The following is a 25,849-nucleotide window of genomic DNA, read 5'->3' on the forward strand; positions in this document are numbered from 1 at the left end:
AATTTACTCACCCAATCCTAAATAATCTCCACATTGAAACATAATTACTGTCCAAGTATTTTTGACCCAGGTGTGTATACAGTACAGTCTGCTTAATAAACAATCATAAAGTGTGGTCATTTATATTGAGCAAAAAGCACAATTGAAATGAATGGGTTTAAACTGTCTTTCTATTTGGGTCCAAATGAACACATGGTACACTTTGATAGTACAGTGAGTGGAGGCGTTTGTGTGCACATCACATCAGTAATGTATGATGATTTAAAATAGGCCTACGTGGTCGTGGTAACCTGAGACCTCTTGTTGCTTAATAAACCACATGTAGGCTAAAGCACACAAACAGAATACAAGAAAATACATTGAAATTGACATTTGAATACCAAACTACTCGCCCCGTCTATTATTCTTCACTTCTATATTTTTGGTACACACGCCAAGATAGCTGTAAAACTCAAAAATTAGAAATCCTTGAGGAACAAGCCCCCAAAGAACTTTGTTATGTTACATGCCAAATAGGCTATACAGTTCTATACATAAAAATGCATTGTCACAACAATGGGTAAGCTGTTTATTCATTATTTCGTTCATATAACTTTATTTCCTAAAATGGCATCATTAATTAATTTTCCTCCGGAACTGCACCTGCTCAAAACATAGGGTTTAAAATGCGACGGCAAAGAATATATCTCCAGTTCCTTTAAAGCGTTATTCTTCAAAGGCACTTTCACAAGTACATACTACTGATGTACTACAGCTTGCTGACAGGGGGCTGCTACCTTTTGTCATGTTATATAGTGACATCTAGTGACAACAGTACGCATTGCAACTGGCTTCATACTCATAGCTTGGCTGCTGTATCTTTGGACGTCTATTCTACAGCCTTTGTTCTAGCACATCAGTAAATTCTAAGAAAACACATAAAAAAGGTAAGCTCATTATGAAAAACAAAATCGAATAATGTTAGTAATTCAGAAATCAAATCATTATTTTTTTATATAATTATACATACAAAGACATTTCTCAAGTTAAAAGTCACTGTAAACCTTCTGTTAGGAGAGAGCTGCTTAATTGTTCCAGTCGAAACAAGCCTTTTGTCAAAGTTATTATCCTGGCTGCAACCAATATGCAAACTCTTCCAAGACATGCACCCCGTTTTTCCATTTCTTGTTTTTACAGTACAGTGTCGTTAGCCTGAAAGCGTGGAGCACTAGTTAGACTTAAAGTTGAAATTCTGGTGTCATTTTTACATCTACTCAAACTTTTGTGTGCACACCAGACAGTTTTTAAGTTGCTTCATTTGTGGGTTAAATTAATATCTAAATATTGAATCAAGCAAATGAAAAACTGTTTAGGGTGCACAAAAAGTGTTTCAAAGTGAAATTCCCCTTTAAGTGCGACAGGCAAACACACACCGAGACATGTTGTACACACTATTTATGGGACCATTTCCCTAGTCTAGACGGTAGAAGCACAAGTTACGTGACTTAACGGCTTCTTTAAAGCTGAGAACTGTCGCTCATCCATCATCCACAAATACAGACGCACCCGAAGCCTTTCAATGTCAGTACTATCTCCCCTAACATAAAACAAGAAAAAAAAAAAAGATTAATCTGACTCCAGCAAGTGACTACTTTCCCATGTAAGTTGAATTGTGGACTCATCGATGACTGGTTCTCAACGTGGAGTCCGTGTACTCCCAGGAGTCCTTAAGAAGGGTACGTGTTCCAGAGGGTCCCCAGTTAAATGAGTCATACGTTAGGACCCACATGGACTCTGTAACTCAGTTTCCAAATGGAGCCTTACAGGTCCATTTGGACACTCGAGGACCCCTGGGGGTTCCCGGACCCCAATGTTGAGAACCAGTGTTATAGATCAACTGACATTTATAAAGATTAACATGTAGCATTAACATATAACAAGGCATTTACATTAACAGTCATTAGGTGCATGGCTACTGGCAGTACAAGCCCACACACAGAGCGCTGCCTAGATACACATCTGTTGAATCACACCTGCATACGACCAGGAAAGGTTAACACGATCTAATATGTACATAACCATATCTTTGGACAAATAACGCAATAAAGCAAGGCTTAAAACACCTAAGGGCATGTGTACAGTACTGTGTATAGGTTATGTACCCCATACCTTAACCACATGAACCCTAGCGTCACTACTATTATGGGCATGTCATATTAAGCAAAACATTCTGCAAAAATAGCAGATCAACAAGCTCACAGTGCACCGCGTTGTAAGCTTGTGGATCGTCTATTTTTGCAATTTGATGTACAACACAGTATATAGGGTTGAAGTGGTTAATGTCCTATGTACTGTGTACAGGTAGGAGATGACTCATTACAATAGCTTTTTTTTAGAACTTCTACTTTCACACGTTCACTCTCTGTGGTTCATAACCTGTAAAAGGTTATTGCAAGTTATAGGAAATTCAACAAAGTATCAAAATGTTCACAGAATGCTCATGATGGAGTGTTTTGCTATTTTTACATAGTGGTTTTATCCAATAGTCTCACCTCATTCCAGGGAGCAATGAAAGAGTCAGGTGTTGAAATAAACTCACGTGAAACCAGAGCAGATGTACAGTCTTTGTACGTTTTTGAAATGCAAGCGCATCTTGGTCATGGTAAGGTCTTGAACTTTCACAGAAGCATGTACAACAGACCAATGACAAAGCATGAGAATCAATACTGTTTGTTTGTCAACAGTGTACCCCTAGTTATATTCATTTAAGGGGTCTTCAGCCCCTGTTTCAGTCTACACAACACACCACTACAATCTATGCTCTAGTCTAAACTGTTTCCACCAGCATAGTGAGCACCTTTGTAATGGCAATCGAAACAGTTCTAACTATTTACAATGTAAAGTCTGCAAAACCAAACCTTCCACGGCCTCTATATTACTTTAGGTGAGAACATAAAATACAGTTCAGCTCCATTTCTGCAAGTACTTTCATTATTGAAGACTACATTTCCCATGAAGCTCCTCTTCGGGTTGTGTGGTTACTGAAGACTACATTTCCCATGAAGCTCCTCTTCGGGTTGTGTGGTTACTGAAGACTACATTTCCCATGAAGCTCCTCTTCGGGTTGTGTGGTAAACATTGCGGCTACTTTCACCACGTTTTCTATAGTCCTCGATGACTGTAAACTACCAGTTTAAACGTTCTAAAAGCTAGAAGGAAGCCTTTGTGATTTGTTGTTGACATTAACATAAAAAAACTAATATTGATGGCATGTCAACAGGTTATAGTTTTAACCACACAGTGACAGCAAATTCAACGCAATATTTGTCCATCTGTAATCATACATGTACTGTACGTCCAGAGGTCCAAATACTGTCCGAATGCCCTTTGACGATCTTGACATGTTCCAAGAAACTACAAGAACATTTCCGTCGTTTGGCTTCCGCTCTCTAAAGTGAGTCTCGTCCGCCTAGACCATGTATATTACACTTTAGAGATCATTATTAATATACCACTTTATAGACACTGCTAACTTGTAGCTACAGTACAATCCCCTAGTACGCTTTCTCTCTCTCTCCCCGCGTCTGTCAGAGTTCAGTATGAACACTTTGCCCCACAGTGTTTACATGGTGCACGACTTATCCAGGGGGTCCTGGGGGGATGGCGAGCGAGGCTGCGGGACATGGCTGGCTTTGGGCAACACCATGGGCTTGGGCCTGAGGGCCGGCGGCTTGAGCTGCACCCCCATGCGGGGGGCCACCACCGGCTTGAAGGTGCTCATGGCGTCGCTGGAGGTGCTGGTGCGGCGGACGGGCGGCTCGGTGTTGGCGGCGGACCTCAGCATGACGTTGTGGACGGGGCTGAGGGACTCGCTGGAGCTGCCCGGGGTGGGACCCCCGCAGCCCCCCCCACCGCCGCTGGAGGTCTGCCGCTGCTCCAAGGTGTCCAGCACCACGTCCGGGGCGTGCTTGGCCGAACTCTGGCGCTCCAGCTCGCGCAGCTCGTTCAGAGCCGTGTTCATCGTCTCCTCTATGTCCTGCAGAGGAGAGGAGAGGAGAGGCGTGGTGAGTAGGAGAGGAGAGAAGCGTAGACAAGAGGAGAGAGAAAGGAGTAGCCGCAATTTGCAACACTAGATTTCTTTTACATTGAGAGTTGCAATACCCTCCATTGACAACCCATTGATCCAAACTGCATTTAATAATTTGAATGTGAAATAACAGTCAATGGATGGATGGAGGGCAACGTCAGGCAACGACTTCCTTTCCATAAAAAAATTGGGACACGGCATAATTACTGATACCGATGTCTTCCAAAAAAGGTCAAATAATGACCAATACATCGTCCAGACCGACATATTGCTCGGGCTCAGGGGAACACAAGGACGGAACTCCAAGAAACATGCAGAGGACATGCATAGAGATGAGTGGAGAGGGTTCTGTCTTGTACTGAAGACCCCCTTTTGGCATGCTAATGACTTGAAACATTAAAGGTGGTGTAAGTGGTATTTGTTGTGGGTTAAATAGCTCTATATTCTGATAGTAATCATTGTGGTGAGGAGAGGCGGTGAGACCCCTACTTACTGAACAAACACTATAGCAGTGATTAAAATCACAATACAGAGTTTTAACAGGATAAGTAAAAAAAACAAAACACCACTTAATGTGAACAAGATGCAGAGATGATAACTTGCAATTCATCTGAACATATTCCTAGTAGACATCACATAAACACAGACAGACATACAGTTGAATGTACCATCTATCTACCCCGCTGTCTGTCTGTGTAGCTGTTTTCAGTTTTATTTTTTCAAATTTAATTAATATTTTTTTTTAAATTAACTAACGGTCCTTTACAGTGTTTACACTACAGGTCAGGCCTCTAGTTTGAGTGAGGCGACACAGCTGTGGAGTCACTAAGAACCTACGCACAAGAATACATATTTTTAAAGCATTTCACAAATGCATGATGATACGTTGTAACTTGAAAACAATTAAAATAAAAAATAAAAGAATACTGTATATACACCTGCATATCGTCGCTGTGGCGTGGAAACCTAGTAGGTCCAAACCCATTTTTTTTAAATATACGAAAAATAGCCGATCTACAAGCTCAAGATCAACTATTTTCACTACTTTTGTTTGACACTCTTATGATGAAGTAGGACATCAAATGATGAAAAAACATAATAAATTGAAATATGAAGATTCAAGGTATCTGCCTGACTGCAATAATATACAGTATATATATATAAATATATATTAAATAAAGGCCAGCGACCCAAAATGTGTCACAATGCACTAATGAATTTGTCAGAACTTGGTCAGTTTGGTCTCACAGTACCTTTAAAGTATTGTGTACTAGCGAAGTACTGTTTACTAGCAAAGTACTGTGTACTAGCAAAGTACTTTGTACTAGCAAAGTACTGTGTGCTAGTGAAGTACTGTGGTACCGTCCAACTAGAGGCCCTGCAGGTTAAATGAACGCTCTGGATGGTTCAGGGTGTATACTAGCAGCCAGACGGTAGCAGAAGACAGGGACTGACTATGTGGTTTTTACAGGGCGGGGCAGGGCTGGGATGGTGGGCGCCGCCCGTCCCTCGCTGACCTGTGCGATGGTCTCCGGGTCCAGGGGCTTCCCGCCGCCGGCGCGGTGGTGGTGGAGGAGGTGGTGGTGGGGGTGGGGGTCAGAGAAGCCGGCGTACTGGCCCGAGGAGGTGGAGCGGCGGATCGGCGGGCTCTCCATCTTCTTCAGGGACTCGTGGCGGCTGATGTTGGTCAGGCTGCCGTGGCCGGGGGGCCGCGGCCGGCGCCGCTGCGCCTCGGGGCTGTCCATGATGGCGGTCAGGTGGTTGTTGCGCGTGCGCAGCATGTCTCGTGGGCTGAAGTGGCTCCCCAGCACCGGGGAGCCCATCTCGGGCGTGTGGCCCCCGTGCTGGGAGGAGGGGTGCACCATGCAGTGGACGTCGGTGGGGCGGGCCGGGGGCCGTCGCGACGGAGGGTCCGACCGCTTCCTCTGCCTGCTGCTGTGGGGAAGGGGAATCAGATTGATTCAGCACGTTTTCAACCACTCAAGCCCACTTAGTTGACTGCGTTGCCGCAGGGCTCTACACTAGGTGGTCCTCTAGTATTTTCCTCTTTGTCTTTTCTGAAAATAGCTGATCGGCTATTTTTTATCCAAATGTTTGCCCCAGCTGCTATAGGGTTCATGTGGTTAAAGTTAAGTTACACACAAATAACCCTTGATGGTAAAGAGTGCAGAGAGCAGTGGTCAGAGGCACAGCCACTTCAAATATTTTACTTCAAATATTTTACTATAATATTTAAAGTACTCTTCTCATTACAACTACAGCCCTACTGATTTATTGGTATCGATATATGACTTTAGGATCATTCATGTGTTAAATATTAACACAAATAAATGACATAGAATTGGCTGCATTATGCCTTCTTATAATACCAAATCTGTATTGGTGGGGTGGACCAGATCTCAAAACGGTTGAGATGCACTGCTCTACAAGTTACAGTGAGTGTCTGCGATGGATCACAGCAGACAGACAGAGGTCTACACCGAGGACACATTCGGTCTCGCTGCAAAGAGCAACTTGGAGAAGATAAACAACTGCAGCTGCCGCTAATAACCCACAGGGGGAGCAGTCTGCATTCACAAGACCTGGTTCCCTTGGGGGGGGACCAGGCTTAGGAAAGAAAAACAAGCAGGCAGGCTCCCTCACACATCAAACTATGAGCCTTCAGCCTCTCCATGTTCATGTATTACGTTCTTCTCTCTCTCCAAACAAGAGAAGCACTCACATATTGCATCAACTCAAATCCGTTACACTTGTAATGACAAGCAGCTGCTTCAATGACATTAGAATAAAATGCATGCCGTTTTCAACAAGATAATCATGCTGGCTGGCATCCCTTGGGGGAGCTTTTGTGTTGTTTGCCATTATTGCCATGACACCCACCTGACAAGGGATTGTCTGACAAGTCCATTGTTGATTAAGAATACTGGGGGGGGGGAGGCAGATGATGGGCTACATAAAGGTTGTGATATGATGAATGATTCAGCAGTTCTGAGGCGTGTCTGCATAGAACAGTAGACACGAAGGAGGAGAGTGGAAGAGATCATCCCAAATGGGAGAGATGGTCTCTGAATGTACAGTAAGTCGGGCAGGGATTATAGTGTGGACTCCCGTTTCACCCGGTGACTGCCCCTCACGTCCTGCGGTAGAAACACAACGTTGTGTGTGTGTGATGCTCAGTCCTCGTCGGCTCACATCAGCTCGTCTTGTCAAGCTACACTAAGCTATCTACTGTAAAAATAGCTTTCATATCAATTGCATTTCAAAATACAAATGATTCCAGCCCTATCGCTTTGCACCTTGAACGGTCTGCCCCTGGCCAGAATGACATACGCACTGGAAATGTATTTACTTAATGTATTTTAATGTTAATAAATACATAAAATAGTTTCTGACTATGATTTGTTACATTCCACAATATCACTTGTGTACTGTTAACCAAAAAATTGTATTTGCACCATCTTTAACATCCTCTACCATACATACAGGTTGGTTGAAATAACATTTATTGGTTAAAATAAGTCCCGCATTACAGCTTTAAGCTAGCTTAAAGTGGCCTGGGTGCAGTGATGGAGTAAGATTTTAGACAGATTGAAATGTTCCACCTGCTGGTGGAAGACATGCACAGAAAAATACCTACATATTGCTCCTCACGCTGCGATTCATTAACATTTCAGCTGCACTGTTAGAAGGAAAGCGAGCGAATGAGCAAGCGAGCATGCTTCCCCGAAAAGGATCTCATCGTGCATTTTGGCGAGAGCCTGTACCAGACATTTCAAGGTCGCTCAGCCCACTCCAAGGAATGAGAATGCAGCAATGAATTTGAAAAGAATAAAATATAAATCTTGGCACCCCACCAGCAGACTACAGGTTCACTGCCAAAAGAGATCTGTGACTGCATCCTCTCTGTGTGTTTTCTTATGTGAATGTGTGTGTGTGTGTGTGTGTGTGTGTGTGTGTGTGTGTGTGTGTGTGTGTGTGTGTGTGTGTGTGTGTGTGTGTGTGTGTGTGTGTGTGTGTGTGTGTGCATGCGTGCGTGCGTGCACACGTTTATCTGTGTGGTTTCTAAAGCACTGTAAAATCAACTTTTAATACAATTTAGAGCATGATTCATGATGATGTATGTATGTACTCTATTTTCTAGAATCTAGAACAATGGGAAGGATGTACTTCTTTGTTGGCTAATCTGAAAGAGTGAATATGACAGGGTGGAGCACACACCAAAGTTTTGGAAGAGATCAAGTTTAAAATATGAAGTGCCTTTCGATGCATTTGGATTTGGATTACATTGCAATGTAATCCAAATGCATGTTTTGACAAATAAAACAACAATTAACATTGTCTTCATGGTTTTCATATGCACTGAAGAAAATGTTGTCGCTTCTAATAAGTGGTTCTGCCTCATTTTATTCCTACACCTACTTTGATGCAAAGTATATTTAATTGACATTGTATATCTGACAGTCTGTCTCCTTGTTATCCAACTTGGTTTCCCTTGTTCCTTTCTCTATATTCCTCCAAAACAATAAATTCCACCCACACCTTGCACACACCCTTGTGGGATGTGATCATTAAGTTGAAGTTCAAATATGTCATATGTGTAATTTGATCGACCATCTTTTCGTTAGCTAAAGCTTTTACATTTATTTTATTATGAATTTAATATTAATTTGGGGGTCCTTGAAATGAAAAAGCTATGTCATGACTGACATATTAACCAACACTGTGGGAGACTAAACTCCCAGCTTAGAGCAACAGAGTGTGAAAAAAATAAAAGTGTGAATTTTGTTGTGACTCTGCCCTGAAAGAGAAGCTTGTGGTCTGAACCAACCTGCTGATGTACGCCTCGGAGATCCTGGTGTCACTGGGCGAGACCATGTCTTTTCCTGAACATTTATCGTCTCCCGCGTGTCCACTGCTGGCCTCACTGTCGGCCTTCTGACTCAGTGTGTCTGAGAAGCTGTCATCTCTGGGATATGAGAGAGACAGACGGAGAGAGAGAGAAAGAGACAGAGAGAGAGAGAGAAAGGGAAAGAGAGACAGCAAGAGAGAGAGACAACCAGAATAAGAAAAACAGGGAAAAAAGCGAATCAGAGCATATTTCATTCTAGCCGCATGTCTCAGATGACAGTGCTTGATATCATAGTTTCCTGTGGCGTCAGCAACTCTGCTCTCCTCCAAGGTCCCAACGGAGACCGATGAGTCATACCAGCACAGTAACATCCCCAGACTTAATTCAACCCGTAAAGAAGGTCCATTTGGTTTCAGAGTTAATGGTGGCTGCACGATTATGACTCAAATTAAATGATAATCCCAATTATTCTGCTGAATATTCTAATCATGCATTTTAAATGGGATGTAAGTGATGTTTTTTTTCTTCTCTTTAATTAAAAAGTTAAAGCTCGATATTCCGATAGCAATCATTGTAGAGTGTTTGTTCAGCAACTCTTCACCTCTCTCTCTCACTCTCTCTCTCCCGAGCTCTTTAGTAAACAGAAAATACATTTCCGATGTAAGCTATTTTTAAACTGTTTGCCTATGATAATCCAATGAGAGAATGTACTGTATAAGAGCAACTATTCAGATCATAGTTTTCTCTCCCCCACCTGCAGTATAGACAGTTTCAGAAGTCTGTATTAAATCTAATCTAACAACTAAGATCTTCTCCTATGGGGGTCCTTGGCACCACATCTTGTCAAATAGCCTAATGCGTATCAATTTGGGGGTCCTTGACGTGTGATAATGTTGGAGAACCCGTGCGCTAAGGGACACTCTTTCATTAGCTACCAAAACACCCCATCAGCAGTGCCCCGCCGCGTGTGAATTATTGATGGAGGGCCTGACAGGACAGCTGTATACGACATGCGGCAGGGAGAGCAGGAGTAAGAGAGGGAGGGAAGGAGGGAGGACATTCTAAATGGTGCATCTTGCCGGCCGGCTACTAAACGACAGGAGCAATTGTGTGCTCCCCTTCCTAACTAGACAGCCGATCCGCTCCATTAGCCGGTGGTGGTTGCCAGGGCAGAGGGTACGCTCACAGGGGCTGTCAGGGTCCCTAGTGGCGATGGTGACAGTGACAGAACGGCTGGCTAAGGACCCTAGAGATGGAGGAGGCTCCAGGGCAGAGCAGGGCCAACAGAACCTAAAGCCCCCGCCGCACACAACCCCTGGATCCTTTTGGATTAGAGCTCGGCTGATGGCAGACTTTTGGGTCTGATTTTGATCCTGATTTTTGGAGTGCCCTAGAGGTAGACCACCTATTACCAATGTTTTGACCGATATTGTGAAAAAAAAAACAAAGGGTATAAGTTAAACTTCAATATGAAAATTGAAGTTTGATTGTATATTAATTATACAATCCAACAAATAAATAAAATAAGAAATACACAAAAACTAAACTAAATGAAATGCAATGCATTGTGAGCTTGTAGATCATCCATTTCCAAATTATTAATTTTTTCATACAGGCACATGATGTATTGGACAACATAGAGTACGATGCCAGATACAGATCTGTGATTGGCCAATATTGGCCGATAAAATAGACCGATCGCTATATCGGTCATTAATCATAGATTATTCTTGTATTCGATTTAAATAATTAATTTACATATTACTCGATCATGAATGAAACGCATTAATACTCACATATCTTGTACCACAATGTACTGATGAGGCACCAGGCCGTCGATGCCGTTGTGCCGTCCCTCCCACCAGTCATCAGACGCACGCTGGTAGAGCAGCAGGGAGGCGCCCTTCTTGAAGGACAGCTCGCGGGCCGATCGGCCCACATAATCGAACTTGGCGATGGCTTCGATGGGCTCGCCCTCTGTCAAGGGAAAGATGTGGATTATTAACACTTTTTGTGAAAGGGAATTCTTCAGAATAAAATGTGCTAGAATGCCAAGCAGATGAGGCAGATTTTACTCTGAAAAGCTTTCAGAGTTCCATTTCCCGGGAGGTGAAATCTTCCATTACTACCTCGCACTAATAATTCTGATCTCTCTTTAGAAGCATTAATATTCCAAACGAGTTGCATGATGAAGTCAGAAATTAGGACAGAACATTGCCGTTCTGATGAAAACGGACAGCGCCGTAGATTCAGAGTAAATAAATAAGATTGTTGCATAGATATAAAAAAATGGATGCCTCATTGGCCGCTGCAGTTTGTGGCGGAAGCGCGCAGGAAGAGTGCTGAAGGCACGCTGCGTCGCTTCCCAACTAGTGACGTCACTCATGAGACTCCTCCACGTCTCACGCTGCCACTCAAGTGACTACTGGCCAATCACAGCGCGCCTTTTGCAGGACTTATGTTACGCTCGCGGAAGAAGCTCATGCTTCCGCTATGCTTCACAAGGAATCTCGGGAAAAGCTCTTGAGAACACACGCCCCAGAGCCCTATATGCCCATATGTCTATGGATATGGATTGTTGGCCCGTAAACGAGGAAGCGATCACGTTTTATATTATTAAAAAGTACATGTCCATCCATACGTTCTGGGCCTCCTACGGATGTAATTATGAAGACATGTGGACACATGCTGGGCATCATAAGTGTTTTAAGGATCAACAGTTTCCATGAACCGACAAGCCATGCATATCTAAATATATATACACACGACACAACAGAGAAGTTGTCACAGTCATAGATCGTATCACAAATAACTTGTTGTTTAATTGAAAAAGTTACCCAGTGTGACCTTAAGTTCTTGTATTGTGTGTGTGTGTGTGTGTGCATGCACGTGGTACATGCACATGGCCATCAGTTAGTTATTTTGGTATCCAGCCCCCACAGCAGCAGACGGGCACAGGGCCACTGCAGGACCCCCAGGGCTTTGGGACAGATATTTATAGACGCTGGCGAGGGGAGATCTATACGTGGTCAGTCCCCCATACGGATCACTGGACAGGACTGATTGTACTGCACCCAGACCTGTGGTGGACACTCTACTCAACCCCAGCAGGGTTGATTTGGGCACATTTTATAGTTATAGTATGTAGAATAGTTTTAGGCACATTTTAGTCACCTGGAATGTTTTAGTGTTAGTTTAGGTTTAGTCAAGTAAATGTATTTTGGCGGGCCTTGATGCTGTCGTAATGACTGATTTTACACGCAACCAAGTGTAAAATGACTTAGACTGGATCACTCGTCCACTACTAGTCCCTTCCTAACATTTTAGTGTAGTTTTTATTAGTTGACGAAATTGTCAATATATTTTGTCTTAGTTTTAGTCATCATAGCTTAGTTTTCATTTCGTTTTCGTCAGTGAAAAAAGGTAGTCGCCAAACCTTTTCCGTCATAGTTTTAGTCGCCAAAATCAACACTGACCCCCAGTAGTCAAAGTATAGCGTATCTGCTGTCGGGCAGAAACCTCTTATTTATTGGTGTAATTTGGTACATGAATGCCCTACTACTTTATCATACTACAGTGTAGTAGATCCACAAGCTTTAAGCTTGTAGAGAAATGACAGAGTTACCATGTGGGGGTCCCCGGGGGTACCCGGAACATCCAGAGCCCCAGGTGCACTCTGTCTCCACTTTACTCTGTGCTGTACTGTACTGGCCACTTTAGGTGTTGCTCGGACATACAGATTACAGACAGAGACATACATACAGACATACTGACAAACTGACATACGGACGGACAGACATAGCCTCATAATGGAGTGGAGGCACCGCTCAAAAATCCTTTTGCACCTACTGAGACGGACAGGTGCGTCAGAGTAATGAACTTGAAGAGTAAAAATGGGGGAGTCCTGGTCCGGTCTTCACTTACAAATATTTATTACCCTATTGACCTGATTTTTTTCCCAATGGAAAAACAGGTCCGTATGATACAATTGCTTATTAACCACATAACATGTGGTCAGTGTACTTATACAATGTATAATGCCTGTATAATGCCTCAGCGTTCCTTTTTGGTGTGTGCCAATAAAGAAATGGAAATGTGAGTACCTTGTCCCCCGCTTGTTAATTTTGTGCTACCTTTTTGGATTTTTTTTAATTCCTATTTTTTGATACAATGTATAATGCGTTTGATAAATTAGAGCACTTCTCCATGTGTCTTTATAACTCACTAAGTTATGGAAATTATAATAATATACTGTTCTGCAAAGCTTATAATGCATTATTACCAGAACTTCATAAACTTTATATATGTTATATTGTTAATATGTTGTCATACATACACACAAGTAAATGCTTTAAAAGAAATTGTATGTGATATTTTTAAATATATATATTTTCTAAATGTTGTGTTCAGCAACAGGGATCTCCCCGTCTCTCCAGCTCTTTAATAAACAGGTGGATTACACATTTTAGCCAATCATTGATCAGCTTACACTTCATAGTGTTCCAGTTCCACTTTGTTTTATCACATCCAATTTCACTTGTTATTCCCGTTTTTCAGAAATCTTCTAAAATCTTCTTCAATAATATGAAAATAGTATAAAGAGACCTTGCAGATCTGCTATTTATGGAATGTCCTTTTTAAAATGATTATTTAAAGATCTTCTCCCGCAACAATAATACGCCAAAATCCTTAAAAATTGGTTAAAAGCTTCCATAATACGTCAGTGTCTTGGTGGGAAATGACAAAAACAAAAGACAAACAGCAACTCTGTTGCTTTTGCTTTGCTACTGCAGCAACGAGAGACCTCTCTGTTACTAGACACAAAACCAGCCACATTTCCAAACCAAATGTGTATGTGTGCAGGCAGCGTGAGGAAGACTCGCCTGATGCTAAAAATAGACTATTTTATTCCGCACACATTCTCCAGCCCCGCCCGCCACCCCTCGCAGACACCCCCCCCCCCCCCCCTCCCAGGATACATTAAGTTAGACAGGGGATCCCTGGACACACACATGCACACACAGAACCTTTTCCCGGCATCTATGAATAACACTACAGTGTGAAAAGCCACCATGATATACAGTATCTCTCCCAGATTCCCAGATGACCAAAGCAGCCACGTGAAGGAAGAAATGATAAAAAAACTACAGGGTGATGCAGTCCAGAGAAGCAGTGAACACATTCCTCTCTTAGGCCTGTTGTGACCATTATTACATAATCACCTGATCACATACTATTGTGAGGCATTGCAATTGAAAACAGCTGGATTAGAAAAAGATAGTTCGGGACATAATGTTTTTTTACACCCGACAGTGCTTCTCCGTCCCTCTACAACAGCCTCTACCTGACAACTGGCAGGCTAGATGAGATGTGGCTAAATCTGACGTGACAGGCAAGAATTTATTCCATCCAGTCTGAATTAATTGGTCGGCATGCGACAGCAGACACTCTGTTAATATGGGTCACGATGTCACAATCAATACAGGATGTCTTTCTGCTCTGCCTTTCTCATGCCCTCTTCTCTGTGTCTGTCTGTCTATGTATCTATCCATACCCATCTATACATCCATCCATCATCTCTGACAAACTCTTGCAAAGAATCAGAGAGGGAGAGAAACAGAACTGGTACACACAGTGTAAGATGTCTTAATCTTAAAGCTGCAATCAGTGACGTTTAGGTCATACCTGCATGGGATTCCAGCCTTGGTCATCCAAGAGTCAACCGGTAGGTAACTTACTAGTCTAGTCTAAATGTCTTAAAGGAAGAGTAGGCAGATCACCTCCAACCACAGCAGATCTGATAGTAGTTATACTGTATTAACATCTACTGTACCATACAGATTCTTCTCTCAGGGATCCCTGGGGTTCCCTGAGCCCCACATTGAGAACCAGTGCGCTTCAGTAAAGATATCGCTGTTGGACACATGAGCAGAGCAGAGGAGAAACTAACAACCTTCCGTACGGTAAGTCGGCCCTAATCGGTCCAATCCAACATAGATCTTTTTCTACCAGGCCATTCAGCCATACCGCCGCAGAGCTAAGTGAGATGAAAATCAATCTCCCAGTCAGTTCACCCCTGACCCGGCAGCATTTGGATCAGAATCGACATATCGACACAGAGCGGGAGGGGAAAATTAGCTTCATCTCATGACAGACTGCCATGAATGGAGCTGACTTATATCTGCCCTCAATTAGCTCAATTTAATGAGCATGGCCACGGATGTCCAACGTCTCAAATGTTGTTTCATTCAGTCACTCAAACCATCCTTTCTGTGTTCTTTGGACATAGACACACATATGCCAAGGATGTGCGCACAAACACACACTGCTATTCTGGTGAAGCAGTGTTGGTCAACAGGGGTGGTACAGCCTCTCAGGGGGCATTCAGAGAACATCAGGTGGTGCTGGAAGCAATATTTTTGAAAGGGGGGCACTCAGTGGCTGTTGTGGGGTTTAAGATTTGACAGTAGAACCATTTATAAGAATGCTTCTTGTTCTTGTTTTGTACCTGTACCAAATTAGCACCTTTTGATTGCTGCTTGTGATAAATAATGACACCCAGGCAGTTAACCTGATGTTCCACAATATAATAGGTGTTGTTTAACAGTAAAATAATCCAGAGTGATTTAAAGTAAGCAAGGTCAACACAGAGACAGGTAGAGCCTTAGTAATCTAGGATTATAGGTCAACACAGAGAGACAGTGTAGAGCCTTAGTAATCTAGGATTATAGGTCAACACAGAGAGACAGTGTAGAGCTTTAGTAATCTAGGATTATAGGTCAACACAGAGAGACAGTGTAGAGCCTTAGTAATCTAGGATTATAGGTCAACACAGAGTGACAGTGTAGAGCTTTAGTAATCTAGGATTATAGGTCAACACAGAGAGACAGTGTAGAGCCTTAGTAATCTAGGATTATAGGTCAACACAGAGTGACAGTGTAGAGCCTTAGTAATCTAGGATTATAGGTCAACACAGTGACAGTGTAGAGCCTTAGTAATCTAGGATTATAGGTCAACACAGAGTGACAGTGTAGACAGAGCCTTAGTAATCTAGGATCAATGTCAATAAGCAATAATATTTACATCGAAACTATAGGATGCCAGGGAAACAAATGAACCTAACATCTGTCTGAATAACATGCCATCTAAAATAAAATGTAACCGATAAGGCCTGTGTTTGTTGTCAATGTCCTTTTATCAATAAAAAATTGGTCGAAATCTGCAGTTCTAGCTGCAATGCAGAGTTTGTCCCACAGTTTGGGACCCCCCAGAAGGGAGAAGAGTCTGGGACGATGTTTTAGGTTAGCAAATCTGAGTGAGCAGGAGTCGTCGTAGGATTGGATGAGGCTTTTATAGGTATAGGGGTGCCATACATTTGATTGCTTTGGGAGCCAATGGGGGGAGTGCAGAAGGGGGGAGACATGTGACAACTCTGGCTGGTTGAAGACCAAGCATGCTTCAGCATTCTGGATCACTTATAGGGGCTTACGTTCACATGCTGGGAGGCCAGTAAGGAGGGAGTTACTCCTGCAATGCAAGGCATCCATGACATATTTTAAGGCTATACAATATTTATTGTTTTTGCCCCTGGAAAGTAGTAGGCTAATAATCACATTGTCCATTTAATGTAAAATTTGTTATTTGGCATTTAGTAAGATTCTAAATGATAAGCAACACAATGATAAACAAATCATCAATTCACTTTCTCCCTTTCTCTCAAAAAGAGATGGAGATAAAAGCGTAAAGTTCTAATGGGCTTCCCAAAGAGACAGGTCAGTTTCAGGGCTGTGGTCGGAGATGGATGGCACACTTTAACAGACGCTAACAAGGAAGTACTAATGACATCCAAGCCTTCAGAGGATAATGAGAGGGAAACACAACAACAACATTAGCTAAATTATAGATGCAAACAAAGGGACTGGCAACCACGCCAGTGGAACATCGACTTTAAGTTCCAGCATCTCACGCGTCCAAATGAGATCATGAAGGTTTTAATAACAACCAATGACAATAGCCTGACCACATTTAACAGATCCCACAGGGAGGGGCTTGATCAGTAAAGCCTGAGTCATACAGAGCTGCACACCGAAAATAGCTGATCTGCAAGCTCAAAGTGGTTCGTACTGTGACATGTGAGTGTAGTGAGTGAGTGAGTGTAGATCGGCTATTTTTTGGTGAGTAAAGCAACGTATAACTCAGGCGTAAAGCCATCCTCCTACTAATCTGGGAGTGAGATGTTTAAAGTGTTTAAACTGTTCTTCATTTAACTGGGGGCAGCCTGGACCCCCTCCCCCCTCTCCACAGACCCCACTTTAGGAACCAGTGCCAGTCAGACAGACATCTTTGTTAGTTAGGGACGTGCAGCTAACGAGTGTGATTTGGAGTAACAGCAGAGGTAATAATGAGGACAGATCGACCACATTCCCTTCACAGCCCTCTTGTACAAACTCCGTCTGAAGCCACTGATGGTGAGTAATGAGGACACGGGAAGAAAAGTCCAATACATAGAAGAAGAAGAAAGGAAAGAAAGACTGAAAGGGATCTTGGCAGTTTTTTATCACTATGGAAACCGGGTTTAGGGAGACCAACTCCTGTCCTCAAAAATACAAGTGAACAGAAATAGTAGATGCACCCATGCCTCCTTTCTCTGTATATATACCTATATTGTGATTCTACTGAGCTGTATTCCAATATGTATTGTAAATGTAAATGTAGTATGTATTACTGCTGAACTTCCTGCACTGTTAATAATCATGTTAAAAAAGTATCAAACTCTCTAAAGACTGCTTACTTTTGTGTGTACTCGTCCATGAGATGTAACAAATACAATCCTTGAATCATATACGTTTAGAAATGTTTTCCCTCTCTCTCTCTTTCTATCTCTCTGAATATGTCCTAATAAACTAACAATAAAAAGGACACGTTTCATTGTGTAGTTGGGTAAACATTTAGCATGTCTGACCAAAAGCTGTGACCCAAATAAAAGTGCATTCCTCTCCAATGGGGGTCCAGTCAGAGCCCACCAAGCCATCTGTGTCAAGGGGGGAGTAGGAGTGAATGTCAATGTCTGTCTAGCTCTCTGGTGGTCACTGCATTTGAAAAGGCCCAAAGAGACCCTGGACCACCATGAGCTGACAACAGTGACTCGGTAGTGACCCTTTAACAAAAATAAATAGAAGACTTCTCTCACTGGGCAAATGGGTTGCCTCCCTATTTTCACAGCAAGCAACAACAGCAACAGTAGCAACAACAACAACCAGATTAGGTATAGAAAATGCCACTGCTCAACACCCTTTCTCCTATTCAACTGTCTGTGTGTGTTACTGTCACTCACCGTCCTCGCTGGTGTGTGTCTCGGTCCCTCCTTCATTGTCCACCTCCTCCAGTGCTCCGTGTTCGCTGTAGGGGCTCTCACTGTGGACACACACACACACACACACACACACACACACACACACACACACACACGCACACAAACACGCACACAAACACACACACACACACACACACGCACACAAGGGTCAAATGTTGGGCAGCGATTCAAACGTCAGAGGTAGGTTTGCAGTCGAGACGAGTGAATGGCTCAAGTTTCTGTTCCTGTTCCAAAATGAGCTGAAAGAGTTACAAAGCATGACTTTAAGCTTGGAGTTTGAGCACTGCTACCATCTTACATTGAGCCATCTTTGAGATGACTCCATTACATCTCTAGTTTCTCTTTGACACGCCCCTGGTTATTCTCAGTCCTACGGAGGCAGCGTACCTCCTGGTCACGGATAGCGTCTTCATCGCTGAAGGGGTCAAAGGTTCGTTTCCCTAACCTGCCATGTGACCAGTCAATACGTCCCTGGAGCAAGACGCAGCTCATTCACTGGAGAAGAGCGTCAAACCACATCCGAAAATATACGTACATTCAAAATATGTATGGAATCTACACTTTCAGAGATGAATTTAAATGAATTGACACAGGATTACACTGTAAAATCATCAGTATCCATTTAATCTATCTATATGTACAACACCTGTATCCATTTGGTGATAAAAGGAAATACTTCCATGACAACACCACCACGGAATATCACAGAGGATAAAAACACAATAGAGCAATTAGGGGTTCAGCATCTTGCTCAAGGACACCAACTCTGGGAAAGCCCGGATCTAATAACTGGGAACCTTCCGGTTCCCACGCTGCCGCTATGCCCCCTGAGCCACTACCGCCTCATAACACAGGACTGTAGAGTTAATTTATCATTACCAGTAATCTCCTCCAGCCATGCACTTCTCGTAAATGGGTCCGTCCAGCTCCTTGCTGTCGGGGAAGATGGTGTCCTGGTGGATGATGATGGTCTTGACGATCTCGTTGACGTGGGCCTGGCAGGACACCTGGTCCAGGCTGTCCGGCGTGGGCATGAGGGTGGGCCCGAAGCAGATGGCCAGGTTGTACGGGTCCATCATGTTCTCATCGCTGTACTGGGACAGGCTGGGACAGGGAGAACAGCACCACATTCACTTTAGTCCAGACGTCCAAATTCAAAAAATGTCTTAAATACCAATGTTTTTATGTCAGTGGTGCTCAATATTTCATGTCAAGGACCCCAAAAATGATCTGTAATCGGCCGATGACCCCCGTCTGAAAATATGTAGTTCCAGGGACCTCCTAGAAGCAAATATTTGAGCTAAAAACGTTCACTGTGAAAGAATATATATATTTAAAGATTTGCACTACATTTTCACGATTTCTCAAACAAGCTCATAGCGCGGCACCGAGTGCAGCACTATGAGCTTGTAGATCTGCTATTTTTCAATAGCTGCAGTGTAACAAATTAACAATGTTAAAACACCAAAAGGGGTTCCCGCCCAGAATGGGTTAACTCAAAGTACTACCACAATGTAGAAATACTGTTAGTAAAATACATAGTTAGTTGACCACATTTAATAGTTGCCCATGATGTTCCAAAGACAGACAGACGACCGTATCTTTATTATTCTACATGCTGTACTTACTGGTTGAGGAAGGCAAAGAGGTATCTCATGACGATAAGGACTGATCTGGGTATAGTCAGGAGGAGCTTGCGGATGTACAGAGATCTCTCATACAGGTTCTCTATTCCTGCACACAAGACAAGATGATGCTGCAGGTTAAGAAGAGGAAATATGTTGGTTACACAGTACAGCCAACTATAGGTTGTGTGTGTGTGTGTGTGTGTGTGTGTGTGTGTGTGTGTGTGTGTGTGTACAATGCTCTCTTGGTAGGGAACGGGATGTCATTCAGGTTTAATATCTGAGATGTGTCCACCCCCCACTAATTTGTAATGACAATTATCCATGTGATATCACACACACACATACACACACCCCCACCCCCACACCCACACACACACACACACACACACACACACACACACCCATGCAGGATATAAATAGATGGGCAAATTAAAGTGGAGCCTATTATGAATCCAACACAAGTCTCTTGGGGATAACATAGATTTACAGCTCTACTAGTATACAGCAGAGGTTACAGTATGTTATTTGTCAAGGAGACGCGCATGTGTGTTTAAAGCGTCAATCCGGAATTTGCTGTGGTGACTTTTTCATGTCAAAGACCACCAAATTGATTTGCCGGCGGCCCCCCATCTGAAAATACTTTGTGCCAAGATGCGTCAACATTTTTCTAAAACAGCCGATAAAAAAAAAGAGTCTAAATACAGTCATTTCGCTGGGCACCCCCTGAAAGCCCCTCAACGACCCTAGGGGGTCCCTGGATCCCTCTTTGAGAACCACTGTGGTTGGAGCCTGGAGGTGGTCTCCTTATTCTTCAATTGAGACATTTGGACCCTGGTGTTATTATGGTGTCATTCAGGACATCAATCTCAAGGATTGTAACTTTAACATGCATGTGCGTGGTTGGTTACATTAATCAAGTACTGTAGATCATATATGGGTCTTCTTGAACCATAGAATATGTATTCCTGGGAGAACATTAGGCAAAAATACGCTAGCAGATCGACAAGCACAACGCATTGTGAACTTGTAGATCGGCTATTTTAAGTGGAAGCTTCGTGTAAAAGGGGGAAAAAAGAGCAGACCAAGCAGGCAAGCACAGAGCCAAAGGTCAAGTTTACTAAGTATTGAGGGTTTAAATGGTCTAATGTCTGAAAGGGTCTCTCTCTCTAAGCTAAGGGGTCTTTGGCCTGAAAAACGTTGAAGACCCCTGCTGTAGTTGACATGCCACAGGATGGCGCTATAATAACTAAGAGATGGACAGAAGATGACAATCACCTCAGTGGCGTGGGTGGTTATTCCTGAGGAGGGGGACCACCTGACAACAAGGACCCCAAGCTCTCCATCCTGCTCCAAAACCAAAACAATGTCCTTTTGAAAACGCCTACTTTCATTTCTCTGTAAGAAGTAAACTCGGAATATCAAGCCTGATTTATACGCCGCACGACGGTGTTGTGCTTCGGTGTGAGCTGTCCTGCATGTGTGGTCAATCACAACAATCACACACCAAAATAATACAATCTATGCTTTCGTTTTCATTTCAAACTGAGCGCCATCAGCGTGCTTGAGACAACAGCTAACGGTACAGCTTGAGACAACCGCTAACGGCACAGCTTTCCAAATAACACCCAGTGATTTCTATTCTTCTTTCCTCTCCCCTTTCTGCTGCCATTTCATTGAGATAAGCTCCGGTTGCACTGCCTGGCCAAAAATAGCACTGTCACCCTCAAACCAGCTCCTTCCGACTGCCATTTGGGCTTTTGGGAATACTTTGTGATGTATTTCAGCTTACGTGAAGAACCTAACTAGGTTTTTGCACAGCTCCCGAGCTGCTATTTAAAGACCAACCCCAATGCATGCACATACATTACACATACTACATACACATACCACACGCATACGATACTTTAACCCTAAAACACGACAAAAATTTTGTTGGAAATAGCCGATCTACATTTTACAAGCTTGCCTTAAGTCGCAGCCTGCCCAGTGAGCTAGATCGGCTATTTTGGTTGCGAAATGAATGAATGAATGAATGAATCCATTTCTAACTGTAAGCATAACTGAAAATGGGAATTAATCATTAGAGAATCCCCCCCCCCCCCCCCAACAGAAAAGCAGGAATCTGCGACTGTACGTTGGACGTAAGACAAAAAGCAGCTCTGGCAAAAACAAAGTCAACTGATACCAGGCTAATTCTGTTGGGCTCATTTGCAGGCACTTTTAATAAGGTGGAACAGATACTTCAGCTGACCCCAACTTGTGCAATGTGAAATAAGCACAGTGTTGTTGAAATCTTTTAATATGCTGGGTGTTCAGCCCATGCTTCAACCACTGGTATGTTGGGCCAGTGGAATGTAAACAGGGAATCCCCATCACTCACACTGCGCAAATGTGTGTGCACTGCCAGGGCAGGATACACTTCATTTGTAAACCTGCAAGGGAGTACAAGCAAGCAAGCACACAAGCAAGTAAGCACGCACACACGTCACACGCACGCACACACACACTCCCATTTTTTGTGGATATTCATATTGCATTGAATTCCATATCCCAAGAGGTCCTTGGGGGGGTTACAGTTAAGACCCAGTAAAAAAAATGGGTTACTCGAAAACAGCAGATCTACAAGCTCACATGTGAACTTAAACTTGCAGATCTGCTATTATATAAAAAAAACTTTGACACTGACACACACACACACACACCAAACTCTGCAGAGGCGTTAAGCCACACTCTACTCATGTGAGTCACTTGCTCTCCTGTTAATGTTTATTGTTTACCAGAGCCTGCAACCCCCCCCCAGACCCCCCCCCCCCCCCCCCTCTTCCCTCCCCAACATGACATCTCATAAGATCAGACAAAAGGCGCTCCCACAGAGAGGGAACAAAGAGTGGACTGAAGCACGTCGAGGCCGGCCGCCTTACAGTAAGGGAGGACAATGTGTCCGTCTATGCGCAAGTGACGTTTCACCAAAACGCAGATGTATGGCGAGATGGGACTGTCAGAGTCCCGACAGTGTTGAGTCACCCGGACGCATTCCGGCGCAGAACGCCACTGCCGCATGCATGCAAGGTCAGCTTTGTGTCGATTACAATGGATAATGAGCCCGCTCTGCCTCCGAACCCAATACCACACAAAGGTACATTCACCCACAGACAGAGAGAGGCAGACGTTAAACACAGACACACAGTGTCAACACCGCTGGATAACTGGAAGGTCTGTGGGGTTTTATCGTCACTTGCATCTCCATATCTGAACGTTTTGTATTTGCGCAAATTAATGCTTCATCATACTACAGTCAGTGTCACACAAAAGTGACCAAATTAACAAGACCTTGTTGATAACACCTACATTGGATCCATTGGAACAGAGGTACTTTTTTCCATTTCCTGAAAAGCAACTGTTTTGGAGATACAAGGTTTGTGAATGAATGCCGCATAAGGACAGTACAGTAGGACACTATACTTCATCAGTAGGACATCAATGCCACATGGCTCATAAAGTGACCGCATTCTGAAATGTGAGTCACGATGAACATGCTCCCAGTTTAGATTCAGTCAAGGAAGCATTTCCTGGACCGAGACAATGTCTCAAGTTACACTCACATGCATCAACATCCAGGAATACTAGTGTATGCCAACAACAAGGAATCAGTCACTTAATCCTTATGTTTACTCGTACCACGAAAGATACAATAGAATTAAAACAATTACATTACATGTGTATATTTATTATTATTATTATCTTCAAGATAACCTAAGCCTAGTGTGGGTGTGGGCTGTGCGTTTTGTCTTGTTTTCATCTTACTGATGGAGGACAGCAGGTCGTTGAAGCGCTCTTTGGGGAAGAGGGGGTTCTCCAGGCCCCGGAAGTAGAGCTTGAGGACGCCGGCCACCGAATTTATGTCATGGTTGTTCTCATCATCTGTCAGAGGGTCGTTACCTAGTGCGCAGGTGGGTTAAACGGTCAGCTGGGTCTCCAAAAAACATAGGACTTAACCACATTACTAGATGGAAAAATAATTCAGCAATGAATGAATACAAATGGGTGCGTTGATTTTGGCGGTGGACTGGGCCTATCGCAGAGCATTAAATTACCTCTCTCAAAAGAGTTTTTGATGTCATTGACTTCCAGATGCGAGCCCGACACTCTGAATATTCCTTGATGTTGGAGACCTGACAGTAGAGATGGAAGAAGAAGAACCACGATTTCATTATAATAATGGATAATGTTCTGATCCGGAATTTTAGATTATTGTTAATCTGGTCATATACAGTAACTCGTAATAGTGTTATCCTGGTTTAAATCACAAACATATACATTAACAAATGTCAAAAATGTGCAAAGAAATAGCACTATTTATTGAATTACTTTTATTTATTTTTATAAAGATGTATTTATGAAATGTATTATTATTATGGCCACACGTTATTATGACAATTTCAAGGTATTTGGTCAAAACAACATGATTGATATTTTAATTTTGTGCACTTCAGGACCACTCAGCAAATAACAGTCACTGAGTCCAGTCAGACCTACAGAGCACACCATGCTGTCCGCTAAGACCCTTCACTTTTCTAATGAAGGATAATTAATGACTGAGGCCCCCTGCAATCAAGCGTTTTCAAAAAGAAAAAAGTCCTCCAACTGGGATTACCATTTAATAAGGGGAGAGGTCAAGGGTTAGGCACAAGCATAATTAGTTGCCAGCGCTTTTCTCTCTGGACATGGAGGCATGTCTGCCTGGTGTCACGGCTACGGGTTGGCAGTACCATGCCATGTCATTACCGTCACGCCTCCAGCTCGTTAAGTTGACATGTTGTGTGTGGGAAGTCGTTATTAATGGAGTTCACACTCATATTCTAACTCTGCATGGTGTCATATACATCTACAGGCCCTAGTTTGTGGGGTATCCGGAGAACTTGCCAGTTTACCAACTCGCCGCAGCGAGAATTCTTCATCAATGTCTTCAACAGTGTAGTATGTCAACCCCACAGCTGTTATAGTTCATTTCCAAAGTGATCAAATTATTTTGTGTAATTAAATGGTCAACTAGATAATGATATAAAGTTGAGTAAGTGAATACCAATGATAATAGGCCTACCATTGCAGGATATTATTTACTAATGAATTACATTGTTTCAGTACTTTGGTGTTTAAACTTTAGCATTCCTACTTCATCTAGTGTAATCTCTAAACAACTATCCTCTCTCTCTCTCAATTCAATACAATTTGAATGAAGGTGAAGTTAAACAAAAATGCACTAAACCGCAGCAAATCGGAAAACTGGCGAGTTCTCCGGTTTGTGGAATACCCTACAACTTGAACTCTGCTCTCTTGGTGTTTTGAGAATAATAGGTTTTTTAACATGGAATTTAATTAAACATATTTTCTGTCCATATCTCATTTATTAAATATTTATTGTATTATTTTATTGTATATTTTACTTTTACTATACTCTTCGTCTTGCTCTTTTAGATTACACTTAAAACTGTACTGTGTAGTTATGTTTCTATTTGCCAACTTTGTGATTATTGGCTATTTTTTATCTGAAGCACTTTGGGCTGCATGGTCATCATATCTAAATCAAAAAGGTGAGTCTTCAGATTAGGGCAGAACATTGGGAGGGAGTCTGCACTTCCATGTACAAAAGTTGTGTTTCCAAGATGCTGAGATGAAAAACCTGGACTACCGATGTCAACACCATGGAATCTCGCATAGCATTTTCCCATGACCGTGATTGAAATGCAACACACAAACATGTACACGCCCAGACAATTAACACTCATTGCATGGAATGTCACACACTACCCAAACGAGGACGCGACCGGAAATTGAGCTGGCTTGTAATTGCTCTACGAGTACTTCTGAGAGTTCAGAGCATTGGAACGTGCTGTTAAAACTCAATCTGTCAGCAGGAACAGCCGAAAGACAAG

General features: G+C 42.9%; 1 protein-coding gene across 6 annotated transcripts in view; it reads right to left on the reverse strand.

The window, feature by feature from the left end:
- Positions 1-554: 554 nt before the first annotated feature.
- Positions 555-25,849, reverse strand: part of srgap1a (SLIT-ROBO Rho GTPase activating protein 1a) — a 105,956-nt gene continuing 80,661 nt past the window's right edge. For 2 of the 6 annotated variants that reach the window (XM_080761992.1, XM_080761990.1), the window contains exons 14-22: positions 24,011-24,088; positions 23,721-23,855; positions 19,917-20,022; positions 19,168-19,392; positions 18,250-18,329; positions 10,712-10,892; positions 8,895-9,032; positions 5,584-5,998; positions 555-4,015 (exon numbers count right to left, since the gene is read on the reverse strand). In XM_080761992.1, coding sequence (XP_080618118.1) covers positions 3,602-4,015; positions 5,584-5,998; positions 8,895-9,032; positions 10,712-10,892; positions 18,250-18,329; positions 19,168-19,392; positions 19,917-20,022; positions 23,721-23,855; positions 24,011-24,088 — 1,772 coding nt within the window. In that variant the 3' untranslated portion in view covers positions 555-3,601. Of the gene's footprint in view, positions 4,016-5,521; positions 6,002-8,894; positions 9,033-10,711; positions 10,893-18,249; positions 18,330-19,167; positions 19,393-19,916; positions 20,023-23,720; positions 23,856-24,010; positions 24,089-25,849 lie in introns of all 6 variants that reach the window. The other 4 variants (XM_080761991.1, XM_080761989.1, XM_080761993.1 and 1 more) reach the window with 3 other exon arrangements.

Source organism: Protomyctophum bolini, assembly GCF_963924005.1.
Source record: "Protomyctophum bolini genome assembly, chromosome: 4".
NCBI classification, from domain to species: Eukaryota; Metazoa; Chordata; class Actinopteri; order Myctophiformes; family Myctophidae; genus Protomyctophum; species Protomyctophum bolini.